Source organism: Rhinoraja longicauda, chromosome 26 (assembly GCF_053455715.1).
Source record: "Rhinoraja longicauda isolate Sanriku21f chromosome 26, sRhiLon1.1, whole genome shotgun sequence".
Taxonomy (NCBI): domain Eukaryota; kingdom Metazoa; phylum Chordata; class Chondrichthyes; order Rajiformes; family Arhynchobatidae; genus Rhinoraja; species Rhinoraja longicauda.
In genome coordinates this window covers 4560326-4584609 of record NC_135978.1, presented here as the reverse complement: position 1 = coordinate 4584609, position 24284 = coordinate 4560326, and the positions used below count along the sequence as shown (strand labels likewise).

At 48.1% G+C, this 24284-nt stretch overlaps 1 protein-coding gene across 1 annotated transcript in view; it reads left to right on the top strand.

Annotated features, from left to right (window-relative positions):
• LOC144606321 (sialate:O-sulfotransferase 1-like) overlaps positions 1 to 19373 on the top strand; it is a 41591-nt gene extending 22218 nt beyond the window's left edge. The window contains 5 exon segments of the mRNA XM_078422321.1: positions 2876 to 3050; positions 4324 to 4391; positions 4393 to 4489; positions 7295 to 7495; positions 10319 to 19373. Of these exon segments, the coding sequence (XP_078278447.1) occupies positions 2876 to 3050; positions 4324 to 4391; positions 4393 to 4489; positions 7295 to 7495; positions 10319 to 10671 (894 nt within the window). The 3' untranslated portion in view covers positions 10672 to 19373.
• Positions 19374 to 24284: the final 4911 nt, after the last annotated feature.

The window sequence follows — 24284 nt, the reverse complement described above, 5'->3', positions numbered from 1 at the left end:
AACCAGTCTAATGGATTGTCCCACTGGAACTGTAGATCTGGGCCTGATGTTGTGTCCTTGGTATTAGTTCAGTTTTAGTTTGGTTTAATAGACAATAGACAATAGGCGCAGGAGGAGGCCATTCGGCCCTTTGAGCCAGCACCGCCATTCAATGTGATCATGGCTGATCATTCTCAATCAGTACCCTGTTCCTGCCTTCTCCCCATACCCCCTGACTCCGCTATCCTTAAGAGCTCTATCTAGTTCTCTCTTGGATGCATTTAGAGAATTGGCCTCCACTGCCTTCTGAGGCAGAGAATTCCACAGAGTCACAACTCTCTGGGTGAAAATGTTTTTCCTCATCTCAGTTCTAAATGGCCTACCCCTTATTCTTAAACTGTGGCCCCTTGTTCTGGACTCCCCCAACGTTGCCTCTAACAACACAGAGAGTGGTGAGTCTGTGAAATTCTCTGCCACAGAAGGTAGTTGAGGCCAGTTCATTGGCTATATTTAAGAGGGAGTTAGATGTGGCCCTTTTTGCTAAAGGGATCAGGGGGTATGTAGAGAAGGCAGGTACAGGCTACTGAGCTGGATGATCAGCCATGATCATATTAAATGGCGGTGCAGGCTCGAAGGGCCGAATGGCCTACTCCTGCACCTATTTTCTATGTTTCTATGTTTCTAACGTGTCCAACCACACTTAATAATCTTAATACGTTTCGATAAGATCTCCTCTCATCCTTCTAAATTCCAGTGTATACATGCCTAGTCGCTCCAGTCTTTCAACATATGACAGTCCCGCCATTCCGGGAATTAACCTAGTAAACCTATGCTGCAACGCCCTCAATAGCAAGAATATCCTTCCTCAAATTTGGAGTCCAAAACTGCACACAGTACTCCAGGTGCGGTCTCACTAGGCCCTGTACAACTGCACACAGTACTCTCCAGGTGCGGTCTCACTAGGCCCTGTACAACTGCACACAGTACTCCAGGTGCGGTCTCACTAGGGCCCTGTTTAGCTTAGAGATACAGCGCGGAAACAGGCCCTTCCTGAATTGGTTCTCTCGCCCGTTTGGCTCTATGGCTGATCTATCTCTCCTCCTCACCCCATTCTCCTGCCTTCTCCCCCATAACCCCTGCCTCCCGTACTAATCAATAATCTATCTCTGAAGAAGGGTCCCAAGCCAAAATGCCGCCTGTCCATTCCCTCCAAAGCTGCTGCCTGACGCGTTGAGTTTTGTCCAGCACTGTGTTGGTAGGCCATTAGATCTGTAATGTGGTTACTGACTTTTGCTGGCTATTTAGTTTAGTTTAGAGATACAGCTCAGAAACAGGCCCTTTGGCCCACTGTGTCCGGGCTGTCCACACACCGAAGACATGCAGGTTTGTAGGTTTAATTGGCTTCTGTAAATTGTCCTCTGTAAATAGTGTGTACGATTGAACTAACGCATGTATATTTGGTCTGTGAACATAGGCCAGAGGGCCCTGTTTCTACGATGCATTGTATCTCTAAACAAAACCAGTTCCATTAAAGTACAAACACTTTTTATTTAACTTAAAGGTAAATGCGTGATAATATTTTATCACAGATGTTAAAACTGCCTGGAAGTGTTTTCTCTGTCATTGCTTATTATTGAATAGATTTGAATTCCAATGAATTAGCACCACACACATTTAGTAGCACTAACAAAGAATGAATTTCAAAGCCAATTAACCTACAAGCCTGTACATCTTTGAAATGGGAAACCGAAGATCTCGGAGAAAACCCACGCAGGTCACGGGGGAGAACGTACAACCTCCGTACGTACAGCGCCCGTAGTCAGGATGGAACCCGGGGTCTCTGGCGCTGTGAGGGCAGCAACTCTACCGCTGTGCCACCGTGCATTTAGAATCACGAACAAAGAATTCATTTCAAGGCCATGACTTCTCCATAAATGTTGGGAAAATACTTTTGGGGGTTTAAAATTCATCTGGCGTGCGCTTGTGTAAACATTTAGCACTCAGTAAAAAATATGCATGGAATTACCGCGTTGTGAACTAGCTGGGCAAATTGAGAAGAAAAACCGGGAGAAGAAAAACCTCTCTTCCCCAGTTGACAGCAAGATGTAGCGAGGGAGGGAGGGAGGGAGGGAGGGAGGGGAGGGAGGGAGGGAGGGGAGGGAGGGAGGGAGGGAGGGTGGAGGGAGGGAGGAGGGAGGGAGGGAGGGAGGGAGGGAGGGAGGGAGGGAGGGAGGGAGGGAGGGAGGGAGGGAGGGAGGGAGGGAGGGAGGGAGGAGGGAGGGAGGGAGGGAGGGAGGGAGGGAGGGAGGGAGGGAGTGGAGGAGGGAGGGAGGGAGGGAAATGGAGGGAAATGGAGGGAGATAGATAGATAGATAGATAGATAGATAGATAGATAGATAGATAGATAGATAGATAGATAGATAGAATAGATAGATAGATAGATAGATAGATAGATAGATAGATAGATAGATAGATAGATAGATAGATAGATAGATAGGATAGATAGATAGATAGATAGATAGATAGATAGATAGATAGATAGATAGATAGATAGATAGATAGATAGATAGAGGAGAGCACCAGAAACCCAGGTTCCATCCCGACTACGGGCGCTGTCTGTACGGAGTTTGTACGTTCTCCCCGTGACCGCGTGGGTTTTCTCCGAGATCTTCGATTCCCTCCCACACTCCAAAGACGTGCAGGTTTGTAGGTTAATTGGCTTTGGTATAAATGTAAATTGTCCCCAGTGTGTGTAGGATAGTGTTAGTGTGCGGGGATCGCTGGTCGGCACGGACTCTGAGGGCTGTCGGCCTGTTTTCCGCGCTGTATCTCTAAACTAAACCAAACTAAACTAAACTCGACACGTGTCACAAGCTGGTGCACTTTCCCCTGACAGGAGTTTCCGCTGATGGTCATCAGTGGGACAGAGTGTCACTGCGGCTTTGCCACATCCCGCTTCACGCTCCACGACGCTGTGGACGGCCTTCTCTGTGGGAGGCCGTTGGCGGATGCGACCACAGAACTGGTGGAAGATGAGAGCTATTGTGTCGTCTACCAGACTCTCGTCCAAGGTAAGCCGGGACTTCGCCTTCTCCCCCGCTGTGGTTCAGGCAGTGGAGGGCGGGACCTCATCGAAACTCACCGAAAAATGAAAGCCGTAGGTACAGTGGATGTGGGGGAGGATGTTTCCACTGGTAGCAGAGTCTAGGGCCAGAGCTCGTAACCTCAGAATTAAAGGGTGCTCATTTTTAGAAAGGACTAGACCAAGTGGACCCATTGGGCCCAAAACTCTCCTGCATTGGTGCAGCACCCTCTCCTTCTCCCCTCCCCTCCCTCCCCTCCCTCCCCTCCCTCCCTCCCTCCCTCCCTCCCTCCCTCCCTCCCTCCCTCCCTCCCTCCCTCCCTCCCTCCCTCCCTCCCTCCCCCCTCCCTCCCTCCCTCCCTCCCTCCCTCCCTCCCTCCCTCCCTCCCTCCCTCCCTCCCTATGGGTCCACTTGGTCTAGTCCTTTCTAAAAAATGAGCACCCTTTACTTCTGAGGTTACGAGCTCTGGCCCTAGACTCTGCCACCAGTGGAAACATCCTCCCCACCCACCTCCCTCCCTCCCTCCCTCCCTCCCTCCCTCCCTCCCTCCCTCCCTCCTCCCTCCCTCCCTCCCTCCCTCCCTCCCTCCCTCCCTCCCTCCCTCCCTCCCTCCCTCCCTCCCTCCCTCCCTCCCTCCCTCCCCTCCCTCCCTCCCCTCCCCTCCCTCACCCTCCCTCCCCTCCCCCCTGTCCCCAACATAGGACAGTCCCCGCCAGTCCTGGCAATACCTTTCCCGTTAATTTGACGCAGTGAGAATGTTGAAAGACTGGAGCGACTAGGCTTGTATACACTGGAATTTAGAAGGATGAGAGGAGATCTTATCGAAACGTATAAGATTATTAAGGGGTTGGACACGTTAGAGGCAGAAAACATGTTCCCAATGTATGGGGAGTCCAGAAACAAGGGGCCACAGTTTAAGAATAAGGGGTCGGCCATTTAGAACTGAGACGAGGGAAAAACCTTTTTCAGTCAGAGAGTTGTGAATCTGTGGAATTCTCTGCCTCAGAAAGGCAGTGGAGGCCAATTCTCTGAATGCATTCAAGAGAGCGCTAGATAGAGCTCTTAAGGATAGCGGAGTCAGGGGGTATGGGGAGAAGGCAGGAACGGGGTACTGATTGAGTATGATCAGCCATGATCACATTGAATGGCGGTGCGGCCTCGAAGGGCCGAATGGCCTACTCCTGCACCTATTGTCTATTGTCAGGCAAAACGAAAAATCCGGTACTTTTTCCGAGGTTTCAGGCTTCCATTTCTTTTCCAGATAACAGATGTACAGACAGGAAATTTCTCCCGACGAAAACGAAGGATTTGATAGCCCTCTCGAGCTTCCCCCGGAGCCGGTAACACTTGGGCTCGACACTTGATCGAACATAGTACCGGATACTACACTGGCAGCTATTATTTTGATGGCACCCTTTACAATAAGGGTAGGTGCCACCCCCCTTGCACACAACGGAATGCTGGAGTAACTCAGCGGGGACAGGCAGCATCTCTGGAGAGGAAGGAATGGCGATGTTTCGGGTCGAGACCCTTCTTCAGACTGATGTCGAGACTCTTCTTCAGACTGATGTCGAGACCCTTCTTCAGGCTGATGTCGAGACCCGAAACGTCACCCATTCATTCCTTCTCTCCAGAGATACCGCCTGTCACCACTGAGTTACTCCAGCATTTTGTGATACCTCTGACGCGTTTGGGTTCGGATGACGTTTCGGGTCACCCGTTCCTTCTTCTGAGTTGCTCCAGCATTTTCTGTCTTTCTTATACATAGTACGTGTTTGACCGGGCGATCCTGGTCGGGCGTGGACTCGATGGGCCGAACGGCCTGTTTTCCCTGCTGTATCTCTAAACTAAACTAAACTGAACAATTCTCTCCTAACCACATGCTTGTCTGGACTGATTCCCACTTCACACAATTAACTCAAGACCATGTTTCTGTGCAGGAAGGAACCACGGATGCCAAAGATAGACACAAAGTGCTGGAGTAACTCACCGGGACAGGGGGCATCTCTGGAGAGAAGGGACGGGTGACGTTTCGGGTCGAGACCCTTCTTCTGAGTTACTCCAGCGATTTGTTTCCATCTTAGTTCTGCAGTTCCTTCCTGCACGTTGTTCTGCTCTACATTTTATCATATCATATCATCATATACATACAGCCGGAAACAGGCCTTTTCGGCCCTCCAAGTCCGTGCCGCCCAGTGATCCCCGTACATTAACACTATCCTACACCCACTAGGGACAATTTTTACATTTACCCAGCCAATTAACCTACATACCTGTACGTCTTTGGAGTGTGGGAGGAAACCGAAGATCTCGGAGTAAACCCACGCAGGTCACGGGGAGAACGTACAAACTCCTTACAGTGCAGCACCCGTAGTCAGGATCGAACCTGAGTCTCCGGCGCTGCATTCGCTGTAAAGCAGCAACTCTACCGCTGTGCTACCGTGCCGCATGTTTTAGAGAAGAAAATTAAAATGTAGTAGTAATGACTGACTATTGCAATGATAAATGATTGGTCTGAAGAAGGGTCTCGACAATAAGAGACGAGAAGAGAAGTAAGAGAAGAAGATGGACACAAAGTGCTGGAGTAACTCAGTGGGGTCAGGCAGCATCTCTGGAGAGATGGAATGGGTGACATTTCGGGTCGAGACCCTGACTCTCAGTCTGAAGAAGGGTCTTGACCCCAAACGTCACCCATTCCTTCTCTCCAGAGATGCTGCCTGACCCCGCTGAGTTACTCCAGCATTTTGTGAAATAATTGCAATAATAAATATATCCAGCTATTAATTATCGCAAGAGCACAAATTATAGACTGGATTGCAAGGAAGGGGATATCAGAATATTTAATTTGTTTTTAGATCTCTGATCTCAGGTGCAGGTTTTATTTTGCTGGCGGGTCTGAATTGTTGACGTTCTCTCATAATTTCCATGTTGTGATGCCCTCTGATCTTTGTTCTTCCTTTCTCTCTTTTCAAATCTTTTTTATTAAATTTCACAAAATGATAAAATGATAACAGTGATATTGATACGTAGGGATCAGGATTACATTAACAACAAATGTAGCCTTAATATAAATCCAGTTTCAAAATACATATAGGGTATAGACCTCCCAGTATCTATGTAATTATAGATAAAGGGATTATAGACGAAGGGATTAAAAGTACCATTAGCAAATTTGCAGATGATACTAAGTTGGGGGGTAGTGTGAATTGTGAGGAAGATGCAATAAGGCTGCAGGGTGACTTGGACAGGTTGTGTGAGTGGGCGGATACATGGCAGATGCAGTTTAATGTAGATAAGTGTGAGGTTATTCACTTTGGAAGTAAGAATAGAAAGGCAGATTATTATCTGAATGATGTCAAGTTAGGAGGAGGGGGAGTTCAACGAGATCTGGGTGTCCTAGTGCATCAGTCAATGAAGGGAAGCATGCAGGTTCAGCAGGCAGTGAAGAAAGCCAATGGAATGTTGGCCTTCGTAACAAGAGGAGTTGAGTATAGGAGCAAAGAGGTCCTTCTACAGTTGTACCGGGCCCTGGTGAGACCGCACCTGGAGTACTGTGTGCAGTTTTGGTCTCCAAATTTGAGGAAGGATATTCTTGCTATGGAGGGCGTGCAGCGTAGGTTCACTAGGTTAATTCCCGGAATGGCGGGACTGTCGTATGTTGAAAGGCTGGAATGATTGGGCTTGTATACACTGGAATTTAGAAGGATGAGGGGGGATCTTATTGAAACATATAAGATAATTAGGGGATTGGACACATTAGAGGCAGATAACATGTTCCCAATGTTGGGGGAGTCCAGAACAAGGGGCCACAGTTTGAGAATAAGGGGTAGGCCATTTAGAACGGAGATGAGGAAGAACTTTTTCAGTCAGAGGGTGGTGAAGGTGTGGAATTCTCTGCCTCAGAAGGCAGTGGAGGCCAGTTCGTTGGATGCTTTCAAGAGAGAGCTGGATAGAGCTCTTAAGGATAGCGGAGTGAGGGGGTATGGGGAGAAGGCAGGAACGGGGTACTGATTGAGAGTGATCAGCCATGATCGCATTGAATGGCGGTGCTGGCTCGAAGGGCTGAATGGCCTACTCCTGCACCTATTGTCTATTGTCTATTGTCTATTGTCTATAAAGGTTAAAAGAGAACTTATATATATTTTTTTTTTAAAGGAAATTTTTTTTTTTTTTTTAAATTCTGTTCTTCCACTTTGCTTCGTGACATCACCTTTTCCGTTTCCTTTGGTCAGGTTTCAAAGGGGAGAAGGACTACTGGAAGAGTGGTCGCACCATCTGCGTAAAAACCCACGAGAGCGGCAAGAGGGAAATAGAGACCTTCGATGCCGCCATCTTGTTGATACGAAACCCCTACAAGGCGTTGATGGCAGAGTTCAACAGAAAGCGGGCTGGACACCTGGGGTACGCGTCGGAGCGGCACTGGAAAAGCAAAGGTATAACCCCGCTAACCTCCAACCGAGGAGTCTCTCACCTAAAACCTTCAGGCCGCACACAGTACAAAACACGGCCAACCTTTGAGGATTGTTGCTTTTCATAGAAAGCATAGAAACAGGGCACTGGAAAAGCAAAGGTATAACCCCGCTAACCTCCAACCGAGCGAGGAGTTTCTCACCTAAACCTTCAGGTTGCACAAAATACAAAACAGGGCCAACCTTTGAGAAACATAGAAACATGGAAAATAGACGCAGGAGTAGGTCATTCGGCCCTTCGAGCCAGCACCGCCATTCAATATGATCATGGATGATCATCCAAAATCAGTACCCCGTTCCCGCTTTCGCCCCACATCCCTTGATTCCGTTAGCCCCGAGAGATAAATCTAACTCTCTCTTGAAAGCATCCAGTGAATCGGTCTCCACTGCCTTCTGTGGCAGAGAATTCCACAACTCTCTGGGTGAAAAAGCTTTTCCTCACCTTGGAGATTGATGGAATCTGTTCGTGGTGGGAGAGTGTATTGATAGTGAAAGACTTGGATAGAGTGGATGCGGGGAGGATGTTTCCACTGGTGGGAGAGTCCACGACCAGAGGGCATGGCCTCAGAATTAAAGGACATCCCTTTAGGAAGGAGATGAGGAGGAATTTCTTTAGCCAGAGGGTGGTGAATCTGTGGGATTCGTGGACACAGAAGGCTGTGGAGGCCGTCAATGGATATTTTTAAGGCAGAGATAAATGGATTCTTGATTAGTGCGGGTGTCAGGGGTTGTGGGGAGAAGGCAGGAGAATGGGGTTGAGAGGGAGAGATAGATCAGCCATGATTGAATGGCGGAGTAGACTTGATGGGCCGAATGGCCTAATTCTGCTCCTATCACTTATGAACCTATGATAGTTTAGTTCAGAGATACAGTGTGGAAACAGGCCCTTCATGATGGGTCCCTCTATCATAAGTGATAGGAGAAAGATTAGGCCATTCGGCCCATCAAGGCTACTCCGCCAATCAATCATGGCTGATCTATCTCTCCCCCTCAACCCCATTCTCCTGCCTTCTCCCCATCACCCCTGGCACCCGTACTGATTGCCTCTCCCTCAATGCCAGGTCCCTCTTTGTTCGCCACTTTTAGGTCGAGTAGGCTGGGTCTCTATTCCATGGAGCGTAGATGAGGGGAGATCTTATAGAGGTGTAGAAAATCATGAGAGGAATAGATTGGGTAGATGCACAGAGCCTTTTACCCAGAGTAGGGAAATCGAGGACCAAAGGACACAGGTTCAAGGTGAAGGGGAAAAGATTTAATAGGAATCTGAGGGGTAACTTTTTCACACAGAGGGTGGTGGGTGCATGGAACGAGCTGCCAGAGGAGGTAGCTGAGGCTGGGACTATCCCATCGTTTAAGAAACAGTTGGACAGGTACATGGATTATGGTGCATGAATGGACATGGTACATGAATAAACTTGACTTGACTTTACGTGGACAGGTTTGGAGGGATATGGGCCAAGCACAGGTGAGTGGGACTAGTGTAGCAGGGACATTGTTGGGCGGTGTGTGGGCGAGTTGGGCCGAAGGGCCTGTTTCCACACTGTATCAGTCTATGACTTTGATTCAACCCCTCCCCCCCCCCCCCCCCCCCTACACTTGGGGTCCCTCTTTGCTGGGGGTAGTGTGAATTGTGAGGAAGATGCAATAAGGCTGCAGGGTGACTTGGACAGGTTGTGTGAGTGGGCAGATACATGGCAGATGCAATTTAATGTAGATAAGTGTGAGGTTATTCACTTTGGAAGTAAGAATAGAAAGGCAGATTATTATCTGAATGGTGTCAAGTTAGGAAGAGGGGATGTTCAACGAGATCTGGGTGTCCTAGTGCATCAGTCACTGAAAGGAAGCATGCAGGTACAGCAGGCAGTGAAGAAAGCCAATGGAATGTTGGCCTTCATAACAAGAGGAGTTGAGTATAGGAGCAAAGAGGTCCTTCTACAGTTGTACCGGGCCCTGGTGAGACCGCACCTGGAGTACTGTGTGCAGTTTTGGTCTCCAAATTTGAGGAAGGATATTCTTGCTATTGAGGGCGTGCAGCGTAGGTTCACTAGGTTAATTCCCGGAATGGCGGGACTGTCGTATGTTGAAAGGCTGGAGCAATTAGGCTTGTATACACTGGAATTTAGAAGGATGAGGGGGGATCTTATTGAAACATATAAGATAATTAGGGGATTGGACACATTAGAGGCAGGAAACATGTTCCCAATGTTGGGGGAGTCCAGAACCAGGGGCCACAGTTTAAGAATAAGGGGTAGGCCATTTAGAACGGAGATGAGGAAGAACTTTTTCAGTCAGAGAGTGGTGAAGGTGTGGAATTCTCTGCCTCAGAAGGCAGTGGAGGCCAGTTCGTTGGATGCTTTCAAGAGAGAGCTGGATAGATCTCTTAAGGATAGCGGAGTGAGGGGGTATGGGGAGAAGGCAGGAACGGGGTACTGATTGTGGATGATCAGCCATGATCGCATTGAATGGTGGTGCTGGCTCGAAGTGCTGAATAGCCTACTCCTGCACCTATTGTCTATTGTCTATTGTCTATTGCTCTCGGTGGCCCCCACCCACCCCCCCCTCTTTGTTCTCGTTGGCCCCCACTCACCCCCCCCTTTGTTCTCGGTGGCCCCCCCACTCACCCCCCCCCTGTTCTCGGTGGCCCTCCACCCCCCCCCCCCCCTGTTCTCGGTGGCCCTCCACCCCCCCCCCCCCCCCCACTCTGTTCTCGGTGGCTCCCCACCAACCCCCCCAACGCCGGGTCTCTCTCCATCCTCTGGGAGTGTAACGCGAAGTCTCCCTCTGCAGAATGGCCGGTCTTTGTGGGCACCTACGGGTCGTGGTGGGCCTCGCACACCCTGGACTGGCTGAGCTACTGCCGGAGGGTGCTGGTGGTTCACTACGAGGACCTGAAGAGGGAGCTGTTGCCGCAGCTGAAGCGGGCGGCGGCCTTCCTGAAGCTGACCGTCGACGAGGACCGGCTGCTGTGCGTGGAGACGCAGAAGGACGGCAGCTTCAAGCGCTCCGGCCTGCGGCAGAAGGACTTTGACCCCTTCACGCCCGAGATGAGGGGGGCCATCGACGGCTACATCGGCATGGTGGACCGGGCCCTCAAGAGCAGGAACCTGTCGGGACTGCCGGAGGAGTACGTGCCTGGCTGAGCGTGGGGTGGCGACGAAGAGGCCAGACCGACACGCCACCGTTCCAGCCCGCACGCGCACAAGGTTGTTCAAGACCGACGACTGGCCGCCTTTCGAAATCAGGAAGGAGGTAAAAAAATGATGGTGCGTGCCCACAGGAACTGATCAATGTGCCAAGGGCGACTAGTGTCGAGAAACATGTTGTGATAACTCAGCGGGACAGGCAGCATCTCTGGATGGAAGGAGTGGCCAACTTTTCGGCAAGGGTCCCGACTCGATACATACATCACCGTCCAGAGATGCTGCCCGTCTTGCTGAGTTACTCCAGCACTTTGTGTCTATCGTTGGCATCTGCAGTTCCTTCCGACACAAAAAAAAATGTCTCAGTCGAGTTAAATGACACAAAATATTCTGACCTAAGTCCTGTTATTATTGCAACACTGGATTTTTTTAAACGTTTATAAGTTACAGGATCAGTATTAGGCCATTCAGCCCATCAAGTCTGCTCCGCCATTCAATCATGGCTGGCCTACTGTATCTTTCCCTCTCAACCCCATTCTCCTGCCTTCTCCCCGTAACCACTGAGACCTGTACTAATCAAGAATCTGTCAATCTTAAAAATATCCATTGATTTGGCCTCCACAGATTTCACAGATTCACCACCCTCTGACTAAAGAGATTCCTCCTCATCTCCATTCTAAAGGTACGTCCTTTTATTCTGAGGCTGTGCCCTCTGGTCCTAGACTCTCCCACTGGTGGAAACATCCTCTCCACATCCACTCTATCCAGGCCTTTCACTATTCAGTAAGTTTCAATGAGGTCCCCCCTCATCCTTCTAAACTCAGGTGCAGGTAGATTTGTTTTAGTTCAGTTGAGTTTAGTTTATCGTCACGCGTGCTGAGGTACAGTGAAAAGCTTTTGTGGTGCACTGACCTGGCAGCAGAAAGACAGTACATGATGACAATCAATTGTCAAAATGGATTTAAATTGATTTAACTCTTTCCTGGATATTTTTCCCCGTATGCAGTTGAACTAAATCGAAAAGCATTAAGAGCCTGTTTATATCTCTGTCACTGTCACTTTTCTAAGGAACGTAGAAATATTTTCCGTCACTTCTTGTAGACAACCCCACGAGATGGTTCTGCCAACCACGAGCCTTGCATTTGCAAACGTGCATTTAAATTTATAAAAGGAGAAGTGAGTGGTTTTGAGGAATGTTTGCGTTTGGTGTTTCCTTGAAAAACGTCCTACTGTGAGAATTCTGAGGCCTGTTAACCAAAGATACTAGAGGAACAAGATGGACCACTCCGTCGAAATCGCCTATACTGGAGTGTAGTACGCAAAGGAGCGCCATTTTAGTAGGCAAAACCCGCCAAAACGGCCGTCATTTTAGTATGCAAAACCCACCAAAACAGCCGCCATTTTAGTAGGCGAACCCCGGCAAAACGGCCGCCATTTTAGTAGGCAAACCCCGCCGTTCGCTCTGCCTCTCGCAGTGTAATCAGTGTTTTGGGGGAACAGTACGTGTGACGATACCATTAAAATGCAGAATGTATCTCGTCCATCAATTGTTATTTTTCTTTTTAAATGTTTCTGCAAGTTTCTGCCTACTAAAATGGTGCCATGACGTACTACGGTTTTTTTGGGTCGAGTGGTCTATCTTGCTCCTCTAGTATCTTTGCTGTTAACATGGATGCTCCCTTTGAAAAAGATTCTATTGTGCGAATGCTCACGGCTCTCAATGAATTGCAATTTAATGCACAGAACTCAGAGGCCTCGGGATCACCCTCATACGTACCACGTTCCCTCAACCATCTGAAAGTTAGCATTGAAACCCTTTTATTTCAGATTAATTTCATGAGGCGTAGAGATACAGACTTAATACATATAGGTACAGACTTAACACAGGCCCACCACCGATTTTCCAGCAACTTAATCCTCCTTTAATCCGGACAAAATCACGAGGGCGCTCTTGAAATCCCCCTCCCTGGAAGTCCCCCCGAAAATGTGCCAGACGATCCTCCAGACGATGAAGGACCTCATCAGGCCTTCCGCGGCCAGCCGATCGGCGGGTCGACTTTGCCCCCCCTGCATCCGGGGCTCTGGAACTCCGGCCCGGCCAGAGCCGGCAGATCCGTTCCCATAGCCGACTTCCGAGGCCGGCTCTGCGGGGCGGTATCTCGGCCCCCCTCCAGTCCGTGACCTCCTGTCGTTCCGGCAAAACGGATAATGGGGCAAGGCTCGAGGACCAAGCGCCGGACATTCCGTGGTGGACCTGTTATAATTTCTAGGCGGATGAATCCAAATTAATTTTGGCATTAAGCATACCTTTTTGTTACCACCCCTTCAATTTCTAAACTCCATCGACAGGTAATATCTTCAATGCAACCATTTTGCCTTAAAACAAAAAACATTTAATCACCTTTTGAAAAGTTCGACTTTATGGTAGAAAAAGTGATTTTGGGGTCATGGTATAAATCGAATTACTGCTCGACGTCAGTGGCAATAGACAATAGGTGCAGGAGTAGGCCATTCGGCCCTTCGAGCCAGCACCGCAATGAATAATTTATGACGTGCAGCAACTTATTTTCAAGGGTGGCACGGTGGCGCAGCGGTAGAGTTGCTGCCTTACAGCGCCGGACACCCGGGTTCGATCCTGAATAAGGAGTTTGTACGTTCTCCCCGTGACCCGCGTGGGTTTTCTCCAGGATCTCCGGTTTCCTCCCACACTCCAAAGACGTACTGGTTTGTAGGTTAATTGGCTTGGTATAAAATGTAAATTGTCCCTAGTGTGTGTAGGTTAGTGTTAGTTTAGATTTTTTAGATTTAGATTTAGAGATACAGCGCAGAAACAGGCCCTTTGGCCCACCGGGTTCGCGCCGCCCAGCGATCCCCGCACACTAACACTATCCTACACCCACTAGGGACAATTTTTACATTTGCCCCACCAATTAACGTACAAACCTGTACGTCTTTGGAGTGTGGGAGGAAACCGAAGATCTCGTAGAAAACGGGATCACTGGTCGGTGGTTTGCGGGGATCACTGGTTGGTGCGGACCTGGTGGGCCGAAGAGCCTGTTTCCGCGCTGAATCACTAAACTAAACTAAAATTATCCTACATTGCAGTTATTGATTCATGTTATTCTCACTTCTGCTTAAATTGGGCATCTCTGACAATGATGACTTAAAGTGGCTACAATCATAATGACCCCTGCTAGATAATCCAATTACTCTATGAAAGTTTGCTTTAGTTTGTTGTCTCGTGTACCGAGGTACAGTGAAAATCTTTTTGTTCCCTGCTAACCAGTCAGTGGAAAGACAATACATGATTACAATCGAACCATGTACAGTGTATAGATGCAAGATAAAGGGAATACTGTTTAGTGCAAGATAAAGTCTAGTAAAGTCTGATTAAAGAGAGTCCGGGGATCTTCAATGAGGTAGATAGTAGTTCAGGACCGCTCTCTAGTTGGTGAGAGGATGGTTCATTTGCCCACTAACAGCCGGGAAGAAACTGTCCCTGAATCTGGAGGTGTGCGTTTTCACACTTCTGTACTTCTTGCCCGATGGGAGAGGGGAGAAGAGGGAGTGGCCGGGGTGAGACTGGTCCTTGATTATGCTGGTGGCCTTGCCGAGGCAGCGTGAGGTGTAGATGGAGTTAATGGACGGGAGGTTGGTTTGTGTGATGGTCTGGGCTGCGTCCGCAATTCTCTGCAATTTCTTGCGGTCCTGGATGGAGCTGTTCCCAAACCCTGCTATGATGCAGCCAAAGACAGACACAGAAATGCTGGAGTAACTCAGCAGGACAGGGCAGCATCTCTGGAGAGAAGGAATGGGTGACGTTTCGGGTTGAGACCCTTCTTTAGTCTATCTTCGGTGTAAACCAGCGTCTGCAGTTCCATCCTACACAGAGCGGTGCATCCCGCTAAGCAGGCTTGCTTGGGTCAGTTGACATAAACTGCAGTAGCTGCATCTTTCTTTAGGAAGTTTTATGTTGTAAGTTAGACAATAGACAATAGGTGCAGGAGGAGGCCATTCGGCCCTTCGAGCCAGCACTGCCATTCAATGTGATCATGGTTGATCATCCACAATCAGTACCCCGTTCCTGCCTTCTCCCCATACCCCCTGACTCTGCTATCCTTAAGTTATGCTCTAATTCTGTCTTAGATAAAGATTGATCCCGGTTCCTGCTATTGCAATGATCTGCCAATTTCAATTAGCAGATAGCTGTGTACATGTTCTACTTAGGTCTTCAGTGACGAGTTAAATTGGAAACGTAGCTGAGTGTGGACTGGAACATCCGTGCTGCTTTCTCACGTTCTTCTCTTAATTCTTATCTAAACTTATTTTCATCTCGCTTCACCCAGAATTCGACAGAAGGTCTGATTTATCTCTCCCTGCTCAGTTTAGAGATACAACACAGAAACAGGCCCTTCGGCCCACCGAGTCGCGCCGACCAGCGATCCCCGCACACTGGCACTATCCTACACACACTTGGCACAATTTCACAGTTATAGAACTAATCAAGAACCTGTCAATCTCCGCCTTAAAAATGCCCAATGTGGTGTGAAAATGGGATTATTCCCTATATTCCCCGACATCCATTGAGATATTGTGTCATTAGACACAACACTGGCACCCATGCCAGCGGTCATTGTTTAGTCTATGCAGTTTAGTTTAATTTGGAGTTACAGCGCAGAAACAATAGACAATAGACAATAGGTGCAGGAGTAGGCCATTCGGCCCTTCAAGCCAGCACTGCCATTCAATGTGATCATGGCTGATCATTCTCAATCAGTACCCCGTTCCTGCCTTCTCCCCATAACCCCTGACTCCGCTATCCTTAAGAGCTCTATCTAGCTCTCTCTTGAATGCATTCAGAGAATTGGCCTCCACTGCCCTCTGAGGCAGAGAATTCCACAGATTCACAACTCTCTGGCTGAAAAAGTTTTTCCTCATCTCTGTTCTAAATGGCCTACCCCTTATTCTTAAACTGTGGCCCCTGGTTCTGGACTCCCCCAACATTGGGAACATGTTTCCTGCCTCTAACGTGTCCAACCCCTTAATAATCTTATATGTTTCGATAAGATCCCCTCTCATCCTTCTAAATTCCAGTGTATACGAGCCTAGTCGCTCCAGTCTTTCAACATATGACAGTCATTCGGCCCACCAAGTCCGCCCCGACCAGTGATTCCCGCACACTAGCACACGAGGGACAATTTACATCTACACCAAGCCAATTAACCTACAAACCCGCACGTCTTTGGAGTGTGGGAGGAAACTGAAGATCTCGGACGACACCCACGCAGGTCACGGGGAGAACGTACAAACTCCGCACAGACAGCGCCCGTAGTCGGGATCGCCCAGATGTGCACACAGTATTCTTTGTGATCTTGCTCCGGTTTCTCACCATTAGGTGCATTCACCCAGTTTTTGGCCTCTCCACTTGCTTCTCCAGTCCACACATGGCCTTTAAAGCCCATCAGATGAATGTTCCTCATCAGATCTTCAAAGCCATCGGCTGCAGAACCTTCAATCCTCTCTGGGCCACAGAATGGAGCTGCATCTCTAAAGTATTTCCACTTTAATGCATCCCGTCCCCCTACCCACACGTTTATAACCCACAACCAAGTCCTACAATTGCCCCCTAGAAAGATCCAGACCCAAAACATCACCCATCCATGTTCTTCAGAGATGCTGCCTGGCCCGCCGAGTAACTCCAGCATTGAGTGTCCCCCTAGGATTAGGTTATAAGGAATAGGAGTAGAATTAGGCCATTCGGCCCATCAAGTCTATGCCGCCATTCAATCATGGCTGATCGATCTCTCGCTCCTAACCCCATTCTCCTGCCTTCTCCCCATAATCTATGACACCCGTACTAATCAAGGAACTGTACTAATCAAGTGTTGTCTCTCTGCCCCTAGTTCGGTTATGAAACGCTGACCTGTTTTGCTAAGTTTAAGGGGGGTGGGTGGTGTGGTGATGGTTGCTCCAAAGTTATGAGCAAGTTGAAAGAGATCGGTAAATGTAATCAATAATTCATTCAGCCATCAGGGAACTTTCTAGAAAACTCTTACCGTGACATCAGGGCAGCACAGCACTCTCCTGCCCGGCCACTTTCACTCACTGACGTCATGTGCTGACGGAATAAGTGCAACCAACTTCCTTTCCTTGGTGCTCGCTGGAGATACACGCAAAGAGCTGGTGTAACTCCAGACAGGGTCAGACAGCATCTCTGGAGAGAAGGAATAGGTGACGTTTCGCGTCGAGACCCTTCTTCGGACTTCTGAAGAAGGGTCTCGACCCGAAACGTCACCCATTCCTTCTCTCCTGAGATGCTGCCTGTCCCCCTGAGTTACTCCAGCACTTTGTGTCTTTTTTCATTTATGTTTAACGTCAGGAGGCTACCTGCCACCGCCCACCCAGATAGAGACTTCCAGAAAGGATCATTGCTTTACTTTAGAGATGGAAGTAATTAATGGAGCAGGCCCTTCGGCCCATCGAGTCCGCGCCGACCAGCCATCACCCTGTACACTAGCACTATCCTCCACACTAGGGACCATGAACGATGCAAGTCTTTGGAGTGTGGGAGCAAACCGGAGCGCCCGGGAAAAACCACGCAGGTCACGGGGAGAACGTACAAACGGCGTACAGACAGCACCCGTAGTCGGGATGGAACGCGGGTCTCTGGCGCTGTGAGGCAGCAACTCTACCGCTGCGCCACCGTGCCAGCCCGTTGCATTTGCAAGTTCAGCTTTGTGATCAGATCTCTCTGCACTGAAATATCATCGATCCTTGTATTTATTTCCTTGAATTAATCCAATCCATGGCCACTATTTTGGAGGTATTAATTGCAATCATAAAACGTTTAGCACCCTTTTTTTAATTTATACGTTGCTTTTTAGTCTTCTTAATCTTCTAATCAAATAAATGCCGTAATGAAATCTGTAAACCTGGTGGATTTTTTAATATGTGCAAACTGGCTACCATGGTAACTAATGTCTGGATTAGAAAAATAACATTAAACTCCCTCATTAATCAAAATGTAATGATTTTGTTTATGGTAATATTTTAGTTTTTGGTTTTGGAAGTACAGCGTGGAAACAGGCCCTTCGGCCCATCGAGTCCGCGCCGACCCGCGATCTAGTTCAGGTATAATGTACAGAAGCCAATTAACCTACAAACCCGCACGTCTTTGGAGTGTGGGAGGAAACCGGAGCACCCGGAGACAACCCACGCAGGTCACGGGGAGAGAACGTACAAACTCCGTACAGACAGCACCCGTAGTCAGGATCAAACCCGGGTCTCTGGCGCCATGAGTCAGCAACTCTACCGCTGCGCCACCATGCCACCCTTGTTGTTATTTGGATTTATGGGAAGCATTGATAGGGTAGACAATCAGAACCTTTTATTTTGGATGGAAAAATCAAATACTAGAGGGCATAGCCTCAAGGTGAAAGGGGGTAAAGTTGAAAGGAGATGAGCGGGGCAAGTTTTCCTGTTACACAGAGGGTGGCAAGTGCCCAGAACGTGCCACCAGGGGTGGTGGTGGAGGCAGATATATTAGTGGCATTTCAGAGACTTGTGATAGGCACCTGGATATGCCGGGTATAGAAGGATATGGATTATGTGCAGGTCGATAAGGGTAGGTCTCGGCATCATGTTTGGCACAGGCATTGTGGGCCGAAGGGCCTGTTCCTATGCTGTACTGTTCTATGTTCTTATCTCCACAAGTCTTACTTCTTTTCACACAAGTAAATATTTAATTATTTTTTGGAAAGCAACTCTTAAACGAACAATTCACCATCTTACTTGCACAATCTGTCATGAGACATTTTTTTTTCCAAAAGATCATAAGACCACAAGTAGTAGAGGCACAATTAGGCCATTCGGCCCATCAGGTTTACTCCACCAAGGCTGAATTTTCTTTTGTATGAATATTAAGGGCCGAAGGGCCTGTTTCCGTGCTGCATGATTCCATGACTCTATGACCGGCAGGGCGGCGCAGCGGGTAGAGCTGCTGCCTCAACGACAGAGACCTGGGCTTGTTCCTGACTACGGGCGCTGTCTGTACGGAGTTTGTACGTTCTCCCCGTGACCGCGTGGGATTTCTCTGGGTTTCCTCCCACACTCCAAAGACGTGCAGGTCTGGGTTCTGTCAAATTGCAAATTGTCCCTAGTGTGTGTGTGGGGGATAGTGTTAGTGTGTGGGGATCGCTGGGCGGCGCGGACTCGGTGGGCTGAAGGGCCTGTTTCTGCGCTGTATCTCTAAACTAAACTAAACTAAAACTGGCCATATAATGAGTCGAATGGACTTCTTCACATCCTACAAGTTTACCCCTTGTAAAAGCTTCACTGCCTTTCCCTCCAGCGTAGATTAGTTGCACATTATCATCTATTAATTTTGTCAAAACAAGGTGTTTCAATGTCACACAAATTTACATATCTGTTATGCTTGTGACTGGAATAAGAGAGGCGCTAATGATTGCAGGCTGCAATTAAGCCTCTTGTGGTGGCCGGCTTAATTATTAAATACTAATAATTACATGCATCATCCGTAAATACAGGTAGCCACTATCCTGATCGAGATTTAGATAGGCACAAAGAAACAAATCTTTCAATTAGTGGAAGGTATTTATTCACAAAATGCTGGAGTAACTCAGCAGGTCAGGCAGCATCTCAGGAGAGAAGGAATGGGGGACGTTTTGGGCCAAGACCCTTCTTCAGACTGATGTCAGGGGAGGGGGCGGGCCAAGGATAGAATGTAGTCGGAGCCAGGAGGACTAGTGGGAGGACTGGGAAGGGGGAGGGGAAGAGGGGAAAGAGAGGGAAAGCAGGGACTATCTGAAGTTAGAGAAGTCAATTTTCAAACCGTTGGGTTGTAAACTGCCTAAGCAAAATATGAGATGTTGTTCCTCCAATTTGTGCTGGTCAGGGATCACCAAATGTATTACAGGTTCTTCAGCTAATTGGCGGTGCAATTATAAATTGTCCCTGGTATGTGTGTGTCGGATGGTGTTAGTGTGCAGGGATCGCTGGTCGGCGCGGACTCGATGGGCCGAAGGGCCTGTTTCCGCACTGCATCTCTAAACGAAACGAAAATCTATATTTCATTTAGTGTTTTTTCCATCTATATTTACATCTGATAAATGTTTAATTCTTGGAGAGGTTTCATTATTAATCTAGCATATTAACATACTTGCTGCCAGATAAACATTTCTTGTGGGCATGGAGTATTGTTGCAAATTAGTGGATTAAAAAAACCACTCCATCAAAATGAAGATTATCAGTCTGGTTTCTCAGTGGAAGGCTCGTTACTCTGTGGTTGCTGGACCACTAGAAACAGTCCCTTGTAATAAACTGAGACTGCTCACCCAAACACGGCTCACATGCAAACGGTACCAACACTTCTCTTCAGATAACAGAGACAAGGATAATAAACTGTGTGCGTGTGTGGGTGTGTGTGTGGGTGTGTGTGTGTGGGGAGGGGGGGACTTTAGAGATAGAGCGCAGAAACAGGCCCTTCACCAAGTTTGTGCCGACCAACACACTATCCAACACACTATCTACAGAAGCTAATTAACCTGCAAAAAACCTGAATGTCTTTGGTGTGGGAGGAAACCGGGAGCACATACTAGTGCCCATTTACTAGTGCCCTACCCTAAATCCCCATTTACTAGTGCCCTACCCTAATTCCCCATTTACTAGTGCCCTACCCTAATTCCCCATTTACTAGTGCCCTACCCTAAATCCCCATTTACTAGTGCCCTACCCTAATTCCCCATTTACTAGTGCCCTACCGTAATCCCCATTTACTAGTGCCCTACCCTAAATCCCCATTTACTAGTGCCCTACCCTAATTCCCCATTTACTAGTGCCCTACCCTAATCCCCATTTACTAGTGCCCTACCCTAAATCCCCATTTACTAGTGCCCTACCCTAATTCCCCATTTACTAGTGCCCTACCCTAATCCCCATTTACTAGTGCCCTACCCTAATTCCCCATTTACTAGTGCCCTACCCTGATCCCCATTCACTCGTGCCCTGTGTCTTTCTGTGCAGACACCCACTTGTGGTTCCAGCCCCGCCACCCGAGCTGTCAGAATGGCAATCGTTCCCCTGGTCGCTGTAATACCTGTTTGTAAAAACCAAAATCTGCAATTCCTTGTTTGTACAACGCTGTGTTTTTTGTGTCACAGTTTTTAAGAACGATCGTTTAAGTTATTCCACTTTGGCATTCATTCCTAGACTATTCATCTTTGCAACTGCACTAGTCACTTGACGCGATGATTTATACGGTCAGATTAACGCGGTCCATGTCTGAGTAATTAGTCTGGCTCACACCACTCATGCATGCTGCAAAAATAGATGCATGTTCAATCGTCAGGTTCAGAGATCCAGAAATCCACCATCTTTGGCCATAATTACTTCAACAATGTATATAAAACAGGTCAGTTGCCAAGTTAGTTGCCAAGCATCACCCAACACCTGCTTTCATAGGTTCATAAGTGATAGGATTTTGCCATTGTCTGGACTTGCCCAATTTAAGCTTATTGTTTCTTATTTAAATGCCTCTAAAGCAAGTGCTTTGGAGTATTTTTAGTTTAGTTTAGAGATGCAGTGCGTAAAGTTCATGTTCGTAAGTGATAGGAGCAGAATTAGGCCATTCGGCCCATCAACTCTACTCCGCCATTCAATCGCGGCTGATCTATCTCTCCCTCCTAGCCCCATTCTCCCCGTAAACCTCTGATAGGCCCTTCGGCCCACCGAGTCAGCGCCAACCAGTGATCCCCACATGCTAACACTATCCTACACACTAGGGACAATTTACCAAAACCAATTGGCCTGCAAATCTGGACGTCTTTGGAGTGTGGGAGGAAACCAGAGCAACCGGGGGGGGAAACCCACGCAGGTCACGGGGAGAACGTGCAAACTCCGTACAGACAGCACCCATCATCAGGATCGAACCCGGGTCTCTGGCGCTGTGAGTCAGCAGCTCTACCGCTGCGCCACCGTGCCACCAGTTCCTGCCAGCCAGGACACAGAGACGGATACAAGATCTCATAAGGACATAAGAAATAGGAAACCAATTAGGCCATTTGGCCCATCAAGTCCACTCCACCATTCAATCATGGCCGATCTATCTCTCTCTCCTAATCCCATTCTACTGCCTTCTCACCATAACCTCTGACACCCGCACTAATCAAGACTCTATCTATCTCTGCCTTAAAAATATCCACTGACTTGGCTTCCACAGCTGTCTGTGGCAAAGAATTCCACAGATTCACCACCCTCTGACTAAAGAAATTCCTCCTCATCTCCTTCCTAAAAGAACGTCCTTTAATTCTGAGGCCGTGACCTCTAGTCCTGGACTCTCCCACTAGTGGAAACATCCTCTCCACACCCACTCTGTCCATGTCGTTCACTATTCTGTACGCTTCAATGAGGTCCCCCCCTCCTCATTCTTCTCAACTCTGCGTGCAGCGTTGGTAGATTGCAGTCATTAATCAGTGCAGCAATGCAAAGTTACTATCTAATCTCACCGTTGGAGAGGGTGTAATTGTTCCCTTCACCATCACTCCCGTCATTCCTCTCATCGCAGCAGTTTGATTTTCATCCTGTTGATTTATTTACAAATTCATTTCCCAAGTAGGTCTCCGCCAATTAAATAATATGTTATTGTTGGGTGTTGCTGTTTGTTGCAAACTCCACATAGCCCCAGGAATAAATGCACCTCTAGAGCTGGGCGTTGTTTGTGTTCTGAACAACAGGCATGAAGAAGGAATAAAATAACATTTTATTTATTGCAGATTGAAGAAGCAACCGCCCACTGTTTCCTTCATTGCTAATATTACTACATTAAGTTTTAGATTTAGATTTTAGATTTTTTAGATTTAGATTTAGATTTAGATTTAGAGAGTCCGTGCCGACCATCGATCCCCGCACATTAACACTATCCTACACACTAGGGACAATTTTTACATATTACCCAGTCAATTAACCTACATACCTACACGTCTTTGGAGTGTGGGATGAAACCGAAGATCTCGTGGAAAATCCACGCAGGTCACGGGGAGAACATACAAACTCCGTACAGACAGCGCCCGTAGTCGGGATGGAACCCGGGTCTCTGGCGCTGCAAGCGCTGTAAGGCAGCAACTCTACCGCTGCGCCACCGTGCCACGTGTTTAGGTGCTGAGGGAATAAAATGAATTTAGCCTGGAAGGGCAGCTGGAATCCAATTAACTGTAAAGGACACAAAGCGCTGGAGTAAATTGTAAATTGTCCCTAGTGTGCGTAGGGCAGTGTTAGTGTACGGGGTGATCACTGGTCGGCGCGGACTCGGAGGGCAGAAGGGCCTTCTTTGGGTACTGTATCTCTAAAGTCTGAAGTCTGAAGATCACACAGAGTTGAAAACACAAATGGTTCGTTTAGCAATTAGACCCAGACCTCCTCCTGAGATGGATCCCCAAATTCGGTCAGATATGATCTATCAGGATTTAGTTCAGTTTATAATTGTCACACGTACCGAGGTGCAGCGAAAAGCCTTTGTTTGTGTGCTACCCAGTCAAAGACTACACATGATCACAATCAGGTCATCCACAGCCCACAGATAAAGGACGCACCATTTAGTGCAAAGACGTAACAGGGATTGCTATCCTCATCTTTCAGTGTTTGAGCGAATAATATCCAGCCTGATAGCAAAACGCTTGCAATAGTTTCACAATAATTGTACTAGGAGGTTAAAATAATGTGCATGGCAACAGGCCCTCTGGCCCTCCGTACCCATGACTACATGACCCTACATGTCCAACTCAATTACCCAGACACACTAATCCCATTTTCCAGCTCTCGTTCCGTAGATTTCTACGCCTTGGAGATTCCAGTGGTCTTCCAGAGAGTTTTTAAATTCAGGATGAAAAAATGCAGGACAAGATGCAGGATAGAAAATACAGATGGACCCTATTCAGGTGAGACAGAGGTTCACCTGCACCTCCTCCAACCTCATCTATTGCATCCGCTGCTCCAGATGTCAACTTATTTACATCGGCGAAACCAAGCGCAGGCTCGGCGATCGCTTCGCTCAACACCTGCGCTCGGTCCGCGTTGGCCAAACTGGTCTCCCGGTGGCCGAGCACTTCAACTCCCCCTCCCATTCCCAGTCTGACCTATCTGTCATGGGACTCCTCCAGTGCCATAGTGAGGCCCACCGGAAATTGGAGGAACAGCACCTCATATTTCGCCTGGGCAACTTGCAGCCCAGCGGTATGAACATCGACTTCTCCAACTTTAGATAGTTCTTCTGTCCCTCTCTACCCCTCTCCCTTCCCAGATCTCCCTCTATCTTCCTGTCTCCACCTATATCCTTCCTTTGTCCCGCCCCCCTGACATCAGTCTGAAGAAGGGTCTCGACCCGAAACGTCACCCATTCCTTCTCTCCCGAGATGCTGCCTGACCTGCTGAGTTACTCCAGCATTTTGTGAAAAACGACCCTATTCAGTCAACTTTCGGACCTAATGCTAAATTATACAGCAGTAGATTTTGTTCTAATCAAATGGGTTTAGTTTAGTTTGGTTTAGGAAGGAACTACAGACGCTGGATTTACAACAAAGATGGACACGATATACTGGAGT